Source organism: Pipistrellus kuhlii, unplaced genomic scaffold (assembly GCF_014108245.1).
Source record: "Pipistrellus kuhlii isolate mPipKuh1 unplaced genomic scaffold, mPipKuh1.p scaffold_m20_p_3, whole genome shotgun sequence".
NCBI classification, from domain to species: domain Eukaryota; kingdom Metazoa; phylum Chordata; class Mammalia; order Chiroptera; family Vespertilionidae; genus Pipistrellus; species Pipistrellus kuhlii.
Window position 1 is genome coordinate 13,397,768 of NW_023425529.1, and position 21,533 is coordinate 13,419,300.

Sequence of the window (21,533 nt, forward strand, 5' to 3'; positions counted from 1 at the left end):
AAAAAATTCATGTATAAAATATTACTACACAGACAGTTATATCAAGTTTCTTGTTCTATAAAAAAAAAAAAAAAAATAGAATAGGCATCTATTGCTATCCTCATCATATCCAGAGATAAATTTCAAGAGTATCCTTTAGTTTTTAACACGTGAACCAAGATTGAAGAGTATTTTTTTACCTAGTGAGTGCACAGCACTGTCACTAGTTAGGACAAACGTAGTGACGGCCTTGATCATGCTTGCTAGTGATAACACACAGTGAGCTCAGTACCACTTTCAGGCAGATACCTGTTTGAGGGAATCTTTAGGTTCCTGTTTTCCCGGATACGTTTTCTTAGGTTCAGCTGTCAGATCATGATGTTCATTTTCTTCTTTACTGGGAGATCCCATAAAGACATTAAAGGGACTAGAATGTAATACTGAAGTGCCTGAGGCTCCTAGATTTTTTCGTGAAGGAAACACTGAGTTCAATTGTGTTAAAAAGTCAAGGCCTGAAAAAGAGGAGGAAAAATGCTGTGTTTGCATATGATGTTCTCCAATGTTGGATATTTAACAAAAGCATTTATATGACAGACAGGCTAATATGATGGAAAGACACAGGATTTGGATCCAGAAACTAGGTTCATCTGTCAGCTCTAGTCTTTATTTGGCACAAAAACATTGTAAAACTCTCTGTGACTGCATTCTGATCTGCAAATCTATATATATATAAAACCCTAACCAACTGGTCAACTGTTTGGTCTATGACACGCACTAACCACCAGGGGGCAGATGCTCAATGCAAGAGCTGCCCCCTAGTGGTCAGTGCATCCCTATAGCAGGAGCGCTTACAAGTGGCGTTGGCAGCAGGCACACCAGGGCCGTGATGAGCAATGGGGTGCCCAGCCTGGGCTTGGGCTCCACTCCAGCCACCTGCCGCTTCATGCACTACTACATTTCTCAGGGGATGTTGGACTGTCAGGAGGATCAGGCTGAAACTGACAGTCCAACATCCCCCAATGGGTCCCAGATTGCGAGAGGACGCAGGCTAGGCTGAGGGAACCCACCGGTGCACAAAACCATGCACTGGGCCTCTAGTATGTGAATAATGATATCTATTTCCCGAGTGGTGAGGCTTAAAGGAGATATTGTATATGAAAATACTTTGAAAACTGAAAAACACAATGAACATTTTAATCAGTATCAGTTTTTGACAATGTGAGTGTTCATTTGGTTCACCCAGTGGTATATGTCTTGGCAGGCAGCCTCTGAGAAGGCCCTAATGATCCCTGACTTCTGGCTTGGATCCATGCCCTCGAGTAGTCCCCTCCCTTTGAATGTGGGTTGGACCTAGTAACTTGCTTCTAACACAGAGAATACCTTCCAAGCTTATGTTACAAACACACTGTGGTTTTCCATCTTGGGTGCCCTCTCTCACTCTCCTGCTCACCAGCTCTAAGGGAAGCCAGTTGGCCCGTTGTCAGCTTCCCTGTGGAGAAGCCCACAGGGGAATAAACCGATAAATGTCTTTGTGCATAGACACATGAATGAGCTTGGAAGCAGCTCTTTGCCCAGTTAAGTCTGGATGTGACTGCAGCCCTGGTGACACTCTGATTAAAGCACCAAGAGACTTAAAGCCAAGGCACTCAAACTAAGCCATGCTTAACCCACATTTTATGAGATGATAAATGCTCTTTTAAAATTCAAAATGGTAATTTGTCACACAGGGATAGATAACACAATATCACTTACAATTTTCACTAAATCACTTCTCAATAGTTCTTACCATCTCCTTTGCCTACGGACTCATCACCTCCCTTGTTAACCATAACATCTGTAAGAAAATTAGAAAATCAAATTTAAAACACAGTAAAAAAGATGCTATAGCAACTTAGAATTACTATTCATTCCCCCAGAGTTCAAAGATAATAATTTTAAAAAGAAAATCTGAATAAAGTTAAAGCTAGTCCTCACATAAACTCCCCTTTTCATTCTTTTAGCTTCATAGCGCAAATATAAAAAGACAATTTTATGACACTAGAGGCCTGGTGTGTGAAATTCGTGCATGGGTAGGGTCCCTTAGCCTGGCCAGCAATCAGGGCTGATCAGGTTTCCTGCCTCACCACCTCCTCCTCCTCCTCATCCTCTCAATCTATCAGCGCCCTGGCACCAGTCACCTGCCATGTTCCATGCCATGCCCTGGTGGTCAGTGCACATCATAGTGAGAGATCAAACTCCCATTCTCCTGGTCAAACTTCCAAGGGGACACTTTGCATATTACCTTTATATATATATATATATATATATATATATATATATATACATACACACACACACACACACACACACACACACACACGTGTGTGTGTGTGTGTGTGTGTGTGTGTGTGTGTGTGTGTAGTTATTTTAATGGCACAAGTATTCTAGGAAAAGCACTATAGTGAGGACCAAAGATCTATAATTCAATTCTGCCTATATCACTTAATAGGTTTGTGACCTTGGACAAACGTTAATACAATTAAACTTCAGTTTCTGCATCTATTTAAAGGGAATAATGCCCTGTTCATCTCTCAAGGTTTTATTGAGAATCAACTGAAATAACATAAAAACATTTTGCAAGATTTACAATGGTATAAAACATAAGGTTTTAAAGTTTTATTAAAATCTATTTCAATGGCAGAAATATTCATTTACCAATTACCAACCAAACATTGCTTAAGTGCATTTTAATGAGTTAATAGGAAAAATGGTCAAATTCACCAGAATCTCTAATGGCCAATAAATTTGATTGTCATAAATGATTATCATATTAGTTGGACTATCGTACATCTATCCTATCCTTCCATCCATCTATCTGTGTGTGTGTGTGTATGTGTATATATATATATATATTTGATAAATACTAATTAAATATATATACACACACTTAGTAATTGTATAGCACATATACACTTTGAAAAGTTATTAGTTTTCCCCTAAAAAAGCAGAAGTATTTAAAAGATAAAGAAATTGAGCCAAAACAGATTAAGCCTTTTACTAGTTGAGTTTCATCCTTGTAAATCTCTTGATAATAAAAGCAGTACTATATTTAGCATCCATGTTTTCTTTTCATTAATAATACAAAAATCTAATAAATGAAAGGCATATGGTTCATATACTAATAATATTTTTTAATAGCTAAAGTAATTAAAGAGGAATTTCTTTACTTATCTGGAATACCATTAAAGAGGATTTCATTCATAACTCACAATCCTCCACAAAGCCCCTTCCTACAGTCTTCAACTCAATAGTTAACTCCAGGGGTTCTCATAAGCCAAAATCCCCAACTGGGCTCTTACTTCAGAAACCTGTTTCAACTCCAGTGCAAGCCACTTTTCCCTCCTTCAGCCACATCCGTCCTCTCTTTCCTCTAACTATGCAGCCTGACCTCTCTTTGTCTTGAAAGAAAGGAACCTTTCCCTTTTTCATTAGGTGGAAGATAAAAGGAGTTTGACCTGGCAACTGAAGTATTTTCAGGCTAGGGTAAGGCAGAAGACACTCAGTAATTCTATATAATGACTTATGTATTTGTTGTTTCTAATTAAGAAATTAATTGGAGAAAATCTGGAAAATAATAATAGATAATTTTGAAGTAAAAAATGAAATTTTAAAAAATCAGAGACACATGTACCAATTTAAACAACCTGCTATTGTTGACATTTAAATTCATTCCAGTTTTTCACTATATACAGTAAACATACAAATCTTTCGGGCTTTTCAGAATATTCTTAGGTAAACTTAGAGAAATAGAATTAACAGGCCAACATGAGTATTTAAACCTGCCAAAATATCCCCTAGAAATTCACTCATATTGTACTTTTAGCAGTGGAACTATCCCATTAAGGTTAACAAGAATGAACATTAATAAAAGAACACAGCCAAACAATGGGCCTAGTTCATACAGTGTGAATACTATGATAAATAATATTTCCATTCAACAAGCTGACAAAGTTTTTACTTTTTTAAAAAATGGGAATAACTATTGACAATGGGAAGTGTGTGTGTATATGAAAAAGAGAGAGAGAGAGAGAGAGAGAGTTTCATAAACAATGTAAAAGATGAAGCAATATATTACTTAGCCATATTTCTCCATGAAAATATTTAATAAATATTAATTAAATATTAATAATCACAGAAACAAATGTCTTTTAAGATATCTTTTTTCTATCAATATCTAATATTTTAAAAAATTTTATTAAAAAGTAAATACAGCCCTAGCTGGTTTGCCTCAGTAGATATGGCGTCAGCCTGCGGACTGAAGGTTCTTGAGTTCGATTCTGTTCAAGGGTATATGACTTGGTTGCTGGCACATCCCCAGTAGGGAGTGTGCAGGAGGCAGCAGATCGATGTTTCTCTCTCATTAATGTTTCTAACGATCTATCCCTCTCCCTTCCTCTCTGAAATCAATAAAGATATATTTTTAAAAAATGAATACAAGTAAAAGATGGCCTATGAAGGAAAAACTTGCTTTAAGAAACTTTTATAAAACTTGTTTCTTAAAAAAAGAAACTTGTTTCTTAAAAAAACTTGTTTCTTAAAAAGTTTCTTAAAACTTGCTTTAAGAAACTTTTAAATTAAAATGCTAACTTCAGAGCTATCTGCAAATTTCCCATATAAAAATTACCAGCATATATTTTGTAATATAGTTATCAAACATATCATGTCAAAGGAAAAAAATACCACCCCAGGGATTGAGAAAATGAGCAAACTGTTATCATAAGAGTTCTACTGAAGCTGCTTCCCACATCTCTTAGCCAGAATAAAAGTGTAAGACTACCAGCAAGAGAACATGATGCTCTGATCTGAACAGACTTACCATCTCTGATAGGTGAGAACATGTCCCCCAGACTACTGGCTCTAGTATCATCAAGACTGGAGAAATCCTGATTTTTTCCACTGTCTACTTCCTTAGATAAAATATCTGTATTGATGCTTCGAGACAAACCTTATAGAAATTAGATATGAAAATGTTATTACATCTAAATAAATTGATCAGAAGCGAGGTTCTAAAAATATAAAAATGAAAGAAACAAATAAACAAACAAGAAAAACAGGGGTAAGAGATCAACCAAATGACTTGTAACCCATGGACACAGACAGCAGGGAGTGAGAGCATGTGCTGGGGATGAAAACGGCTGGGGAAAAATCAATGGGGGGAAAAGGAGTCATATGTAATACTTTAAACAATGAAGAATTTAAATTAAAATAAAAAGAAAAACAAACAAAAACTCATAGACACAGATAACAGCATGGTAGTTACCAGATGGAAGTGGGGTGGAGTGGGGTATAGGATAGTGAAAGATAAAAGGTGTCAAACATATGATGACAAAAGATTTAATTTGGGTTGGTAAAAGCAATACATAGATGATGTATTATTGAACAGTACATTTGAAGGAATATATAATTTTATTAAGCAATGCAACCCCAATAAAATTAATTTTAAAATAATTTTTTAAAAATATGTGATTTTGTTAATAAAAAATAATGTATTACCCATATTATTGGTAATATTACAACCGTGAGCATGGGGAGGGGAAGCAAAATTTAACAATAATTCATTTAACCATCACTTTCATGGAATAAAGGGCTCTCCAAAAATCAAATAACTCATTTATTCATATATGGGAATAAATATGAATTATTGTAGCCATTTTTTGAAACTTTTCTAAAATAATATACATATTTACTTCTGTCTTAAAAATATTCTGAACGTATAACTTAGTTTATTATCTCAAATGATAATCATAAAAAAAGTCTGTAAGGCATATGTAGCACAATGCCTAACAGACAGCAGGATTCAAGTTATGTCAGTTCTCTCCCCAATGTGCAGTGAATAGATATTTTTCCCTCTTCTTTTTCTTCACTAAAAGGGGGAGCTTAACATTGCTCTAGGCATGATCAACCTCAAATGACTTCACTGACCTCACAACGTTTACTACGAGGAAGGAAACCAGAATCCCAAACTCAGAGAGAATAGTAAAGTAGACAATAAAAAGGCAGAGAGCTGTTTTTTCATTCCTTAAATGGCTCTTTCCTTCTGAAAATAAGCAGTAGTAACAACACTGCAGAGATTGTTTTCAATAACTAAATCAGGACCACTTTAGTAGAAGCAACATGAACTTTTTGTCAAACTTTGGATTTTACAAGAAGCTTAAAATGGAAATAGCAATGATGATCATGATAACAATATTATTAATCACTCCATATTTATTGAGTGCCCACCATGTGCCAGGCACTTTTGATACATTTTTCTCTGATTTTCACAATAACCCTAAAAGTTATCATCTGTAGAAGAGAAAAATGAGATTGATTCAAAATGGTTAAGAAAACTGCCCAAAGTCTTCCTGGTAAGAAGTGATAGACGAGAGACTTAAACCTAATATACTCTACATGTTTCAGAGGTGGGGGGGAATATGTGTGTGTGTGCGTGTGTTTGAGAGAAATTTAGTAAGCAAATGTGGCAAAATTTATAAAATGGCGAATCTACTGGACTGTTGAGCTCAGGAGTTCTTTATATATTATTGAAACTTTTTTGTAAGTTTGAAATTACTTCAAAATAAAATTAATGAACAGAATTTCTAACTATGGAAGCAGAGGAAAAATTCACTTTGCCAGAAACTGCTAATCAGGAAAGAGCTGTTAATCAGCGACCCTGCAGACCCAAGTCTTCAACTCCTAATAAATGCTGTCATTGTTAAACACAGCCTCCTTATTAAAAACTAAATAAATGCAGTCTTCATAAAATTTACAGTAATTGAGAAAAATATTTTGTTTACTTTTTTAAAATTAGGCATAAAATAGTAAATTAAAATTTAAAATGGCAATTTTAATATAGTTAAACATTTTTTGACAAACATTAAAGTAATTTTCAAAAAGACTTTCTTCTTTTAAATGGATAGCATTTATTTTTCCATGTGATATGTAATAATTTCTATGTGAAGACAATGTAGCTATTCACAGAAAATTTGTAGTGAATATACTTACAACTTTAAAGACATTATTCCAGATTATAAATGTTAACAAATTAAACTTTAGTTTATTCTTGGAAATAGTAAACTCTGACTGACAAGGCACCACAAATATTTTTATCCATGTCAAGTACTTGTCCTAAAAATTTTAAAAGACATGAATGGGTATATCCATTTCTAATGAGAATATTTTGAAAACATACTGGCATATGTATCATGTAGACATTTTAAAATATCTGTTGCATGTTGACAGTGTAGCATATTTCTTAAAATAAAAACCAGAAGGTTTTAAGGAATTTAGGAAATATGATCTTTATTGCAGGCAAAGAATATATTCTATAGTAGGTATGGAGAAGCTTATCATCATTTATACTTTCACAATGTCTAATAAATTCCTCTTGAAGAAATGCTTGATTATTAACATAGAAAAAAATTATTTAAAATTGTAATATTTTCATTTATTTTTATTTAACCAACTGCTAGCTTGTGGCTTAATATGAGCCAGGCACTATTTAATACTTAAATATATTCATTTCATCACTTGATTTACCTTCCATTCTAAAATATGATATAAAAGGAGCCATTAGTAGCTTTTAAAAAAAGAAAAAGACCTTAGAGATCAAATCATGACATCAAAATTGCATTCTCTACTGATTAACCTGAAGGCACAATATAAAGTCACCCAGTCTAGTTAGTATTAAAAATTAATAATTTGGCCCTAACCGGTTTGGCTCAGTGGATAGAGCGTCGGCCTGCGGACTGAAGGGTCCCAGGTTCGATTCCGGTCAAGGGCATGCACCTTGGTTGGAGGCACATCCCCAGTAGGGGGTGTGCAGGAGGCAGCTGATGGAAGTTTCTCTCTCATTGGCAGCTGATAGAAGTTTCTCTCTCATCGATGTTTCTAACTCTCTATCCCTCTCCCTTCCTCTCTGTAAAAAATCAATAAAATATATATTTTTTAAAAAGAATGAATAATTTGAGTTGACATCATTGTTTTTTTTAAGATAAGTAATATTTTACAACAGAAGTTCAGTTAACCAGGCTAAAATAAATGTTTTTTCATTAAATTTTAAAGAAACTGTAGCTGAAGTTAAAATGTTCACTTCTTCAATGATATTTACTAATAATTATATTTAAGTACTTAAGTGAACTTGAGTCCTAGGTTCCTGAATAAGGTATAATTATATATTTAGGGTGTTACATATAAGCACCACTTACCTGCTTTGTCCTGGGCAGCAGCTGTGCCTCTCCCCGCGGCTGTCGTCATGGGCTGAGGCAGCGCCGTGGCAGGGGCAGTGGCTTCTCTGACAGTTCCGGAACTCAGCGCTCCCCCACCAGCAGCGCTAGCAGGAACAGTCCGTTTGTTCACAGCTGAGGCCTTACTTGAAGAGTCTTTATTTAAACCTGACTGAAATGTAATGGAATATTTAAAAGCTCAGGTTTCTAATGCTCCCTACTGTTATTAATATTTTATAAATTCCCTATTAGAGTAAAAATATGTATATATATTTTCCTTACAAATTTTAAGCTTGCAAGTATAGCTGAGAGTTTCCCTCTGAGCCAAAAAAAAAAAAAAAAAAGCCTTTTAAAATATAAAAAAGGGACATGTGAGAATTAAGTATAAAATTTTTTTAAAAGTTTTAAAACCAAACATCAGATGGCTTTATACTAAAATCATATTAAATGTTTTTTATATCAAAATGATTATGTAGCAAAACTACACTGTGTTTGATTGACAACATAAAATTTCTATATTCTGAGCTAGATTTATTTAGTAAAATAAAAAATTCAGAAAAAAAAAATCTTACCTTAGAAAGAGCAGTGGAGTACTGAAATACTATACATTGCACAGATGTCTTATGAGCATTGATGGTTTTAACTGGTGATTTCAACATCCTTAAATCATACTGATATATTTTCCCACGGGAAGATCCAATAGCCAAAGTGGCACCATCAGGCATGAAATCTATTGCAGTTAGAGGGGCGTCAGCCACTAAAGTCTTCACTAGCCTTTGGAAAGAGAGCAAGTCTATGTAGATATATGAGTGAATACAGGTATATAAGCTTATGTGACATATAAATAACTACAGCGTATCAAAACCAAACTTACTTAGAATTGGGCAAGTAGCATACACATTCCAAACATTTATTTTAAAGCATAAATTTAGAATTAAGAGACATTTCCAGTGCCATGGCATATGGAGGAACAGCTAAACACGTCACCCTATATTCTATTCACTCTACATGTTCTAGAAGCAGTACCTATTTAAGTAATTGTTACCTTGGCAATGAATATGACAGAATTCCTGGGTGCTACTCCACAAATAAAAGGGCTCTAGCCTCGGCACTAAGGAGGCTCCCAGTATCCCTTTCCATTTATCGATCTGCTGAAGCCTCCAGAGGACTATGACCTTTCACAGGAGAGCAGCTGCTACTTTGTTCTTAGTTCTGTATCTCCTGACCGAAAAGCTAACTGAGCCCATGTGGCTTGATCCTCAGGAAGCAAGGAGAGAAATACGGATACCGATCTGCTGAAGCTGAGCTCTTTACTGGAGTGTCTGATATAAGAGAGAAATGCCTTACTGACTCAGGACCCTTAGTAAATTAGTTTAAAAAAAATAGTAAAAAGACAAAAGAATGTAAAGTAAGTAACAGTAAATTTCTAATAAGGGCTGACAGTAGGTCCTTCTCTAGTAATAACATTACCTTTTTACCTTTTTTTTTTTTTTTAAACAGGATTCTGCATATTGTTAGGTGTCTTGAATACACCTGTAGCATTTTTTCAGCTTTTTTTAAAAGCTAACCAAGCACCCTTATAAATCTAAGAAGTACAGGAAGGCACGACAAACCCACATACTTAGATTATGTGCCTTTTAGCTCTAGGCCACAGGTTCTCAACTGGCGGTCGTTAGGATGTCACAACTAGGAAAGTGCTACTGGCATCTAGTGGGTAGAGGCCAGGGTTGTTGCTGAACAACCCACAGTGCCCAGGAGAGTCCTTCACAACCAAGAATCGCTCAGCCCAAAATGCTGATCCTTCAGTCATCCTGCTTTACAGAAGGAATTAATTTTAAAGCAAATTAACCATATTTAGTTATATTTTTAAAAAGAATAACGTGCATACATGTTAAAATAAAGATGTGAAATCATTAGCAGGCTATGCTTCAATGTTCACAATCCAGAAGTGCTTAAATAAGTCAGCCAGAAAAAGACAAGTACCACAGGATTTCACTAATAAGAAGAAACTAATGAACAAAAATACACTAACAAACAAAACAGAAACAGACTCAACAGATACAGAGAACAGACTGACAGCTGTCAAAGGGGAGGGAAGGTTGGGGGACTGGGTGAAAAGGTGAAAGGTTAAGAAAAAAAAAAAAAAAACCTCATAGGCATGACAAACAACAGTATGATGATTACGAGATAGAAAGGCAGAGGAAGGTAGAGAGGTAGAAGAGGGAAAAGGGAGAATAAATGGTGACAAAAGACATCACTAGGGGTGGTGAACACACAATGCAATATACAGATGATGTATTATAAAATTGTATACCTCAAACCTATGTCATTTTATTAATCAATGTCATCCCAGTAAATTCAAATTTTTAAAAAAGGAAACAGAATATTAATTAAAAAATAATACCCACACCTCATCTATTTTTTCTGCATGCGAGTAAGAAAAGAATATATGCCTTACCAGATATCAAGTACACAAATTTGAAAGCTCCGGAATATTAATTAATTATAGTTCTATACAAATCACAAATATAATATATCTGCTAATGAGATAGAAATGCCACACTTACTTCTTACTTGAAGTGTCATAGAGAATGATTCTCTTATCCAAGCCTATTGTTACAAACAACAATTCATTGACAGGAGAAAAGCAGATGCCTGAAGCTGGAGCTTTATGAGTACTATCAAAGTTATGGTGAGGACTCTGACTGTTCACATCCCAGAGAGTTACTACTCCGTTATCCGAAACACTGCCCAGCAGCGACCTCTTAAATAAGGAGTACTTCAAGTGCCGAACAGGCTATAAAAATAAGAATAAACTTCCTGTAATTGTAAGCATTCATAAGAACATTTATATGAACTATATAAATAACAACCAACCGCAGGCATAGCACTCACACAGGATTTAGGACTTTTCTGGTACAGAGAGTAACAGGTTTCAATCAATACCATAAAATCATTTAGTGGGCTATATAAGATGATCCCAAAACGTACCGATATTCTATAAGTAGTAATTGAATATTTGTCATGATATTACTAACTTGGAGCACAGCTAACTCAATCTCCTCTTTTTTTTTTCCGTAGAAAAAAATACAACACAATGATTCATTAGGGTTAGAATATCCCTAAATACAAGGCCCAGCCAAATCACCAATAAGGAAACACTAGCAGAGAACAAGCAATATTTGTATTTTAAATATTTAAATATATTTGTTTGATTCTGAGCTTCTGATGTGCTAGAAATTCAACAACTAAAGCGTAATAAAAAGGCAACTAAACCACAAAAAATGAAGAGTCAATATTCTGGACTAGGGATGGAGAAAGCATTTGGTCATCTAAGGAAATATATAATATCTCTCCCCCAAAGTTCTGTATTAGCCTATTGAAGTCTTTGTTATCTCTAAATTTAGTATTCATCCATTACCATGTTATTGAGGGGGATCTTTTCAACATAAAGGTTGGACAATAGTTGAGGACAAAGAAAAAAACATGATATGGTTCCAACTAGAATACAAAAGTTAGAATCAGGTAATTGGCAAGGAGGCCAGTTTATATTGTAGTAAAAATGAAACAAACAATTAAGCCTCACACCCATCTGAAGTCATTCCTCCGTTAATATCCCCAATTTATTCCCAAAAGGATAATTTTATCTCACTGTTCTAAATCACCATAAACTTATTTTTTTTATCAATCACTCATATTATCATTTATATGTATATCTCTTTTATCCCCCAATACAAATGAAACATGAAAAAAATACATTTTTCTATGCATTTTTAATATCTAATATATTTTCCTTAAACACTAAATATATACTACTCAATATAATGATTTAAAAAACCACTTTTCAAAAGTGAGGCAGTCCCATCTTTTATCTAATAATAATTATGGCCACAGTGATTATAATTAAAAGAAAGAATGAAAAGAAATTGCACCTTATTGGAAATTTCTGTGGAGAATTTCATGGAAAGTTAGATTTCTTTAGAAACTAAATTAATTCTTTTAAAAATGTTATAGACATTTTCATGAAGAAAAAATTTGGCTAATATCTATAATAAAAAAAAAAGTATAATACGCTAATTAGACCAGACATCCTTCAGGACAAAGTTGAGGCTGTGAGGGAAGCCCGGGAACCAGGTGCCTGCCAGCTGCCAGAGGGTGGAAAGCTGGTGCTCGTTGGGGGAAGGCAGGCCTACTCTTGCACAAATTTTGTGCATGGGGCATCCAGTTCCTTTATAAAAAGTTTTCTTATAACCCTCCTCAGTGTGGCTAAGTGGTTGGAGCATCAATCGGTCATGCACCTTGGGTTCTTAGATTTGATTCCCAGTCAAGGGCATATACCTGGGTTGCAGGTTCGATCCCCAGCCCCAGTTGGGGCACATGTTGGAGGCAACCAATGAATGTGTCTCTCTCATATCCAATGTTTCTCTCTCTCCCCCATCTTTTCTTCCCTCCCTTCCATTCTCTCTAAAAAAAAAAATAAATAAATAAAAAATAGAAAAAATATCCTCAGATGAGGATGAACAACAACAAAACATTTCCCTATGTACTCCTGTATTAACCTGAAATACATGAATAAGTTTTGATACATTAACTATGATATACTTAAAGAAACAAAAAAAAACAAAACTCCATTTATCCTGTGCCTAAACACACTTAATTATCACATGCCCATCAGAGTACTTATGTACCTGTCCTATAGCTAACATAATTTGAGCTATGCAACACTTCTATAATTGTAATGTCTATAGGAAGATTAATATTCATGTTTTGGGGTTAACCTGATAACGCTATTTGTATTTTGTTATATATAGTTATAAAATATATATATACATATATATATAGGAGCATGTTATATTCAATGGCCTAACTGAACTCAATAAAGTAAGTATACTCAATTTAGTACGAATTAGCTTATTTTCAATCAAGTTTATTTTAAATACTTAATTTTTAAAACTTAAAAGTCATTGGTTTATATAATAGTTCAAAATATATCCTATCAACTTTATTTTGAATAAACCCATACTTACCTGGCTACTACCATGACCAAAAGGAGTAGTAGATATATTAGTGGTTACACTGTGCAAAATAATTTCACCACTGAGAGATCCAGAAGCAATGTAGCAATCATTCCAATTATATGTTACACAAGTTACTTCATCTTTATGATCCTGAAAGAAAAAAAATGAAAGTAAATACAGTGCCATCAAACCTTCCAAAAAGCAAATTTTCAAGTTTTTGTAAATATTGTGTTTTATAAATATTATCCATTTGTCAATCTAATATTTGCTTTAACATTTTCCTCAAATTTTAAAAATTACTCAAATATGCAGAAAACTGTCTGATCAACACCAAGTCTTCCCAGGGAACCTCTGTTTTTCAGAACCATAAAAAAGCTCAGGCACTCTGAAATGAAAGACAGAACGAAAAGGTAATTTTCTAAATGGCAATATGTCACCCTGAAAGAATTCACTTCCACTGACAAGTAACATTTATTGGGAGTTGACTATCAGGAGAGTCCCTGCCCTTGAAAGTATTACTGTTCAATTGAGAAGACAGGATATTTACATTAACATGAAAATGGCAGAACAAAGCTAAGTGAGTGGTGGTAGAGGCAAAAGTGTCAAGACAAAAGAGAAAGAGGCACCTGTGAACTCAGTTGACAGAGGAAGCTTTATGTAAGATATAAAGTTGGAGTTCAAACTTAAAGAAAAGAGAGCTAAACTAGGGCAAGTGGACCAGACACAGCAAAATGGAAGAGTAAGGAACAAAAGCCCCAAAGCCAGGAGGACAAAGCATGTGTGAGAGGTGACAGCAGCTGCTTCCCTTTGTCGAGCACCTATTAATGCTGGGAGCTTGATATATTATTGTTGTTATTTATTTATTTTAATCCTCACCAGAGGGCATTTTCATTGACTTTATTTATTTGCTTGTTTGTTTTGAGAGAGAGGGGGGAAAGGAGAGAGAAATATCAATTGGTTGCCTCCAGTATGCCCCCCAAAAACGACAAGATCGACCCACAACCTAGGTCTTATGCCATAACCACAAATCAAACCCGTGGCCATTACGTATACAGGACACTCCTACCAACCGAGGCACACCACCCAGAATTATATATTATTATTAACCCATAGAACCATCTTGGAGAAAATGTCAGTTTTCCCATTTTACAGGTGAGTTGACTAAAAGGCACAGAAAGGTTAAGAAACCTGTGCAAGCTCACATAACTACTAAATGAAAAAGCCGGATTCAATTCCAGGTCAAACCCCAAGCCTATTTGCCCCCCCTCTATATTAGGCTGTCCCCCAAATCAAAAGGGAAATCCATCCATATGGAGACAACAAAACTGGTTTTGAATAAACTGAGTTCACAAGGACTGTTTTCCAACATCAAGTCAGAGAAATGTAGCAGGAACACAGAAAAGGGATCAGGACTAGGAGTGTAGTTTTTAACAGTTTGGTGTCATACCTTACTAATATAAACAAACTAACCTTTGAATCTAATAATTATATTAATGTAATACCAAGAATAGTAACTATTATATTACACTATTTTTATATTAAAATAACTATTACATGACAACCTTTTCAAATGGTCCTTCAAGCATGTCTGGAGATGTCTCTACATTTTATTCCTTTTCTAAATCAAACGAACTATATCTGATGAGAAGAAAGAGGACATTTAGGGCATTGCTCCCATCTAGGAAATTAAGGATATGATGTCCAATACAATTTACATGACTTTGTAAAGAATTGAATCTTTATTTTCCCTAACAAATCTCACTTCAATTCTGAAGCACCTTACCTTTATCATAAAAGCTCAACATTAAAAGAAAAGTTTGGTAACTAAGCACATTGTGAGATACCCATTTCAGTAACAGAAAACACCACCACCCAACTTCCTTACCTTAAGAGATCGATGAACTCTTTTAGCTTTTAAATCCCAAATATTAACAGTGTTATTCAGGCCGCCGCTTACCAAATACATAGATGTGGAATTTAAACTGACACATGTCTGCTTTTGCTATTAAAGAAAAAAAATTTTTTTATCTTAATTTAAAGAGCCCAGAGATGACTTTTAAGTCTTATTCAATACTTAGCAAGCACTTAATACTTGTTGAACTAAATGTTATAAACATGCTAATACTTATTCTAAAGATTCACCTCTTATCTCCCACATGGATCCAATAGCTTGTAAGGAGCTAAAAAATACTTTAAGAAATCAACCAGATTCATGTTCTCTGCCATACACAGAGGTGACAGAGGAAGCTTAGAAAATACCAGCAAGTCTTGGTCTCCCATCAGGGCTTACCTGCCCTTAATATGTCTCCTACCAAAACCTGCTCTTGCATTTCCACAGGATACCCTGAGTCACAATCAAACCACAGTTCAGAAAACGTTAATGGTAGAGAAGACTTTCAAGGATGTCTAAGTCCCTCATTTTACAGATGAGGAAAGGTTTCCATTGAAGACAAGATATTTGCCCAACGTATTGTGGCAAAGCTCCCCTTCAGAAATCCAATTCTTCTACATCGAGTCATCAGAACTTGACTCTTACATTCTTCCCCATGTATGTAAAGACACCATCCACCCAGTTTTTCAAGATAAAAATTCCAGAATTAGCCTTGATTCCTCGTTCTGTCTGCCCCAAGTCTACCATAAATTCTCCAAACTCCAGCACTAAAATAAATCCACCTGGCCCTCCCAGTATCTAGCACTACTTCTAGCACTCTACTCCAAACCCCATGGGAACCACAACAGCAGCCTCTTAACAGGTTATCCTGCCTCTACTCCTACGCATTCTGTTCTCCGTAAGTAGGGTGACCTTTAAGAAATGTAAATCTGATCATGTCTCTCCCATTTAAAAACATTCAATGGCTTCTAATGAACCCTAGAATAAATTCCAGAATCATTAACCTGGCTTTCAAAGCCCTATTCATCTGGCCCCTTCCATTCATCTCTCATTTTTCTCTTCACCCACTAATTCTCCAGCCACAATGATGTTCTTGCATTCCTTAAAAATAACCCTGTATTTTCCTCAAGGCTCCTACAATAGCTATTCTTGCCCTGAACTTAGGCTGAACAGTTTTTTCTGGTCCATAAACAGCACCTTAAAGGCCATCTCTTCAGGGGTACTCGCCTGGCCACCTAAGGTAACTTGCTATCTCAATATCTTAACTATTTTAGTTCTCGACACAACATCACTATCTGGGTATTTTGTTTCCTAGTTTACTGTCTGTCTTCCACCAGAATGTCAGTTTCTTTAAGAGCAAAGACCATATCCATGCTCAATATATATTTATAACATAAGTGGCTAAAAATACAGAGGCTACCAAGTTTTTCTCACAATAATTATCTGAGCATCATCTACCTGACAGTGCCCATCTGTCAGAACATAATGCTGCATGTATTTTCCTATTTAACCTTCAGGCACACTATGCAGTTACATTAATTTTCTTACCTCCAGTTGAATGCTATGAGGGAAAAATAGAGAAATGATTCCAAAGGGGACATATTTGTGACTTGGTTAAAATCTAAAGGCAAGCCATGCAGGTTTAGACAAGTCATCTCACCTTTATGAGCCCATGTTTCTTTATCTGAGAAATGAGAGATGAGAACGAGAACTACTGTACCTACCTTGAGAATCCACGCATCTCAAAAGCATCCTCTACTCAGATTCTTAAAAAGGTGCAGGTGGCTCCTACACTCAAGCTTCTTACTGCTCTTAAATTTTAACCAAGAGTCAAAATTACCAACACATATAAACAAGAGCACATTAGGTCAATGTGTCAGTATAGTAGGTATAATTCTCTTCTAAGCACTGTACATACATACATAGAAACTAAATTTGGTCTGAACAAACTAATAAGATTTAGAATGTAGTTATCACTGCAAATCAGGACAGTTTCTAAGAGCTATAAAAATGACCTTTAAAGAAAATAGACAAGAATGCTATCCATCAAAGATAAATATATTAGGATTCTAATTATCAAAAACAATTCAAATTATTCTTAAGGGCTCAGAATAAAAACTATGTTTATAGCTGGCTTACCCTGATGATAATACATTTTTGTTAATATATTATTAATGTAGCTAATGAACTTAAATAATTAACAGAAATCGTGTAGTTATTACAGGATTCCTACATCCCAAAACACAAGTAATGGTTGTTTTTAAAATCTAAAAATAACAGCTGGTCAAATTTCTAGGTTATATACTAGCCTATCACACCCATTTTAATACTGTTAATACCAATCTGCCCACTTTTAAGAAGTAAAATACAAAAATCAAAGAAAATAAATATAAACTTAAAAAGTTCTACTCAAAAATTAATATTTAAATAAGAATCATATTTTTCTACAAGGAAAGGTTAATATCTCAAATAGCACATGAGTAAAAGAACTTGGATCCTACAAAACAAGGGTTTTCAACACACTAATATGTTATAATAAATTACTGATAAAGGCTAAAGAACCAAAGTTTGCAAAATACTTTTATAAGTAAATTAAAGCAGATTCAAATTATAACTATAATGACCACTTCAGCCACATGCATCCTGATGTGATTTCTTAAGGAAGGGAAAGAGAATTAACTACAACTGATATGGAATATTCACAAAAATTGTAGAATTTTGTCAATTTGTGAATATCATCTATTTTCATACTTTAATAACAAAAACAAAAAGGTACCAAACTGGTTCTAAGACATGATGTAAAAGTAGCATAATACATATTATACCAGAGGAAGTCAAAATTATTTAGATGCTATTTAATTCAATATACGTCAAAAGTCTTTGACAGGATTTAAAGATTCAAAGATGATGACTAAGATGTTTTGCTTTCTCTGAAAGGATATACCCTTTGATTTTATCAACCAGGGATGCTCTCTGCTTCAATTTTAAGTAACTGAGTTTGAATAGGCAGAACGTCTCAAACTCCATTTCTACCATTAGCATGCTCTCTGCCACAGCCTCAATATATATGGGCTGGAAATGAATTTTGGGACAATCGCACTGGATATCTTTAGGAAAGGACTGACAGAAATCAAAAGTCCTTTACAAATTAGATCAGCTATCCAGCTGTTCTTTCTAATTGGGCTCCCTTACCTATTCCAGTGTAAAATTAGGACTATTCATAATGTTTTAGGGCCAGTCTGCTAGGAAAATGTGAAACTTAAAATAAAAAATAAAAAAATAAAAAACATCTGTACCTTTTTATTTAGATCATGTTTTATTTAAAAAAGAAATAGCTTGGAAAGAGCTTCCAATAGATTGGAAATGAGGTAGCCAGCTATAGCTTGAATCAGAAAGATTACTTTATAAAAAACAGAAGAATAAGCAAACAATATTCAATGAACGCTTCATTTAAATGCTCTGGGACCAACGCTTGCTTTGACAAAGCCATCTTTTCCAGGTGAGCTTGGGGAGGCTCAGGCAGGCCCTTCAGTACAGTGACAGAAGCAAAAGCAGAATGCTGTGTCAGATAAGGGGCCTTAGCTGATACAGTCCTCAGCCCAATGTCAGTGAAGGCAGGGCTGCATCATTCGGGCTTTATGGTCATATCAAACTAGTGGCTTAAGTGGGACTTGGTCCTTAAAAAGGCACCACCACCAGGGAACCTCCCAGACAGAGGAAAAATGGAGAAAGCAAGAGCCTAGTTGACAAAACCTGAATCCTTGATTGCTCCCCTAAGGTTCAGTACTATTTTACTTAAAGATGTTTCGGTACCCATCTCACCAGGAAGTGTTATGGTATTATTTTGAGCTTAGGTTAACAAAAATGCTTTTAAACACCTTTATATTTAGTTGCAAGCACCACAATAAATAAGCAGTAGCCACCCAAGTAAAACTAAGATTTTCTTTTAGGTTTTTTGTTTGTTTGTTTTTTCACTTACCCCTTCACCAAGCTCTAAAAGCGGAACAGGTTTACATTTGCAACTTGAAACAACAATTTTGTCGCCACTGGAAGATGCTGTCACTAGAAAGTTATCTAAATGAAGAGTTAAGGAGCATAAAACAATCCATGAGCATCTCTCTAGCATTAGACTTTAATACGAGAATTGTAATGATAAAAGCAAGCACACTAACCTAAGAAGAAAAGCAAATGAACATCGCTTATACATTAGCTTTCAAAATGGCTCAGCTTGCTAATTACTAAATCTCTTTACTACCACCACAGGAAAGAACTATCTTTTCTGGCTATGCTATTACTTAAAAGCTATTTAACCCATGTGAAACACTACTCCATTTTCAAAGAGTAGGCCAGAAGGTCTAATTTTATACTTCAAGATGAAAGTATAATCAAAGCACCATCGGCATCTATGAATCAGCCTTTTCATCTATAAACACTGTTCAAGACAGTTTTTAACACAGTGCTTGGTACCCATTTAAGTTAAGAAGCAAACACCTATATTAGTTTTTTAATTGTCCACTAAAAAATAAAAGCTGGTATTTTCTCACTAGAATTTTTGTGGTAGAATGTTTCAATCTTAAATATATTAAGAATAAATGTTACAGTAAATATAGCAAATATAAATAAAGGTGGTTAAATAGCAATTACTTATGTTATAGAAGAGTTCTATTTTAAATTAAACTTTAAATTACTTAAAACTTAATATAATTACATTTCTAAATGTTTTACTTCAAATAAATTTACAACTATATTTATCTTTATGTGGAACAATCAGGAAATACAAAGCAATATATTTTAAAACTAAAATAATTAAATACAATATAACCGAGAATAAGAGTTTCATTTTGAAAGTCATAACGAATTAAAATATCAGAAGTTTAAATTAATGCTTTTAAACAAGCAGGGTTCTAAGTGCATTACTTTTGGATGATTTATATAACATTCCTGTATTTTGTGAATAGACCGTGGGTTGTGATTTTATGACACACAATTTAAACAAAATCATTTCCACCTAGGTATTACAGCATTGAGGAAAATACACAATTTCTCTTTATTTGGCTTCTTCCTTATTTACTGATACTTTTCTCCTTACAGTACAGACATGAAAAAACAGAAAGATTATGAGAGGCTAAAATAGGAACCTCTTGTATTTCTCATGTAGTGTTAGAAGTCATGAGAAAGTGAGGAACATTATCTCGAGGACCAAATGCATAGAAACTAATCTCCCTGGCACATCACCATGAACTCCGCCTTGGGAACCCATGCAAAGTGGCCCCCAGGTTTCTGAGTGTGGGAAGTCCTCTTTCATCAAGAACTAACCTCCATGGAAGGGATCAAAACTTCATCAGGAGTAAGATTATAGGAAGGCTCTCAGTGCACATCTACTGTACAGGGAAACCACACAGAAATAAGACCAGTTTCCAAGTCATACGATAATCCTCATAGTCACATCAGTTTTATTCACAGACCACTAAATGGTTTATTGGTAAATGACAACTGTTACTAAAACTCCCTGGAATACAATAAACCAAAAATAATACGTCTTACTAAGTAATGCTATTTTTCTCTAGTGCAATAAGTAACGGAGAAAAATTAACCTCTAAACATAATAAAAATCCAGTAATAAAGAAGCAACCTCACGTATTTATACCTTTCCTTAAAACAGTTCCCCCCACTACACATCTGGAGAGTACTTCAAACTGCACCATGCGTTTGATGAATAGAGCACTGAAGTAATTAACTTTGCTATCATAATACAAATTCAAGGAATGATGGAGTAAATTTAATTCAATAAGAAAATTCGTCATATTTTTGTAGCGTATTTGCATTAACAATTAGATTGAGCATGAAAACTTCTAATGGTTTTGTTTATGAATCAATCACATTTTCATCAAGAAGAAGAATATTAATACTTTGGTATTGATCAGACGTGTATAAACCTAATTTGTTGTTTAAGAAACTGTATGACAAACAAATGATAATTTTTAGCATAGCAAAAGGTGATGAGTACTTTGTTGACAACAGCGGTTCTCAACTAGGGCTACAGGTATCTGGTGGGTAGAGGCCAAAAAGGCTCCTGAACATCCTTTAATACACAGGATAGGCCCGTAAAAAAGGACCACCTGGCCCAATATGTCAACAGTGCGAGGGGCTGAGGAATCCTGATTTCCTAGCTTCACTGCCTCATTTATTTTACCCACATATAGGAGTTTACTAAGACAAGGGGGGTGTGAATCAGAAACATAGAAAGCTTAGAAAAAATCAATAACTTCTCTGAATATTTAGGAAATGAGACTATGTTCATCATAGATAGAGTGAAAAACACAAGAACACTTTAGTAAGATGGGGATGTAGGTCAATTTTAATTTTTATCTCCTCACCCAACCTTTGTTTCTGTCTTTGAGT

General features: G+C 34.7%; 1 protein-coding gene across 4 annotated transcripts in view; it reads right to left on the minus strand.

The window, feature by feature from the left end:
* NEDD1 (NEDD1 gamma-tubulin ring complex targeting factor) overlaps positions 1-21,533 on the minus strand; it is a 29,529-nt gene that overhangs the window by 5,083 nt on the left and 2,913 nt on the right. For 2 of the 4 annotated variants that reach the window (XM_036456891.2, XM_036456893.2), the window contains exons 3-11: positions 19,111-19,205; positions 15,126-15,242; positions 13,250-13,390; positions 10,790-11,019; positions 8,795-8,996; positions 8,205-8,394; positions 4,835-4,963; positions 1,766-1,813; positions 289-491 (exon numbers count right to left, since the gene is read on the minus strand). In XM_036456891.2, the coding sequence (XP_036312784.1) occupies positions 289-491; positions 1,766-1,813; positions 4,835-4,963; positions 8,205-8,394; positions 8,795-8,996; positions 10,790-11,019; positions 13,250-13,390; positions 15,126-15,242; positions 19,111-19,205 (1,355 nt within the window). Of the gene's footprint in view, positions 1-288; positions 492-1,765; positions 1,814-4,834; positions 4,964-8,204; positions 8,395-8,794; positions 8,997-10,789; positions 11,020-13,249; positions 13,391-14,802; positions 14,842-15,125; positions 15,243-19,110; positions 19,206-21,533 lie in introns of those variants that run through there. The other 2 variants (XM_036456892.2, XM_045587639.1) reach the window with 2 other exon arrangements.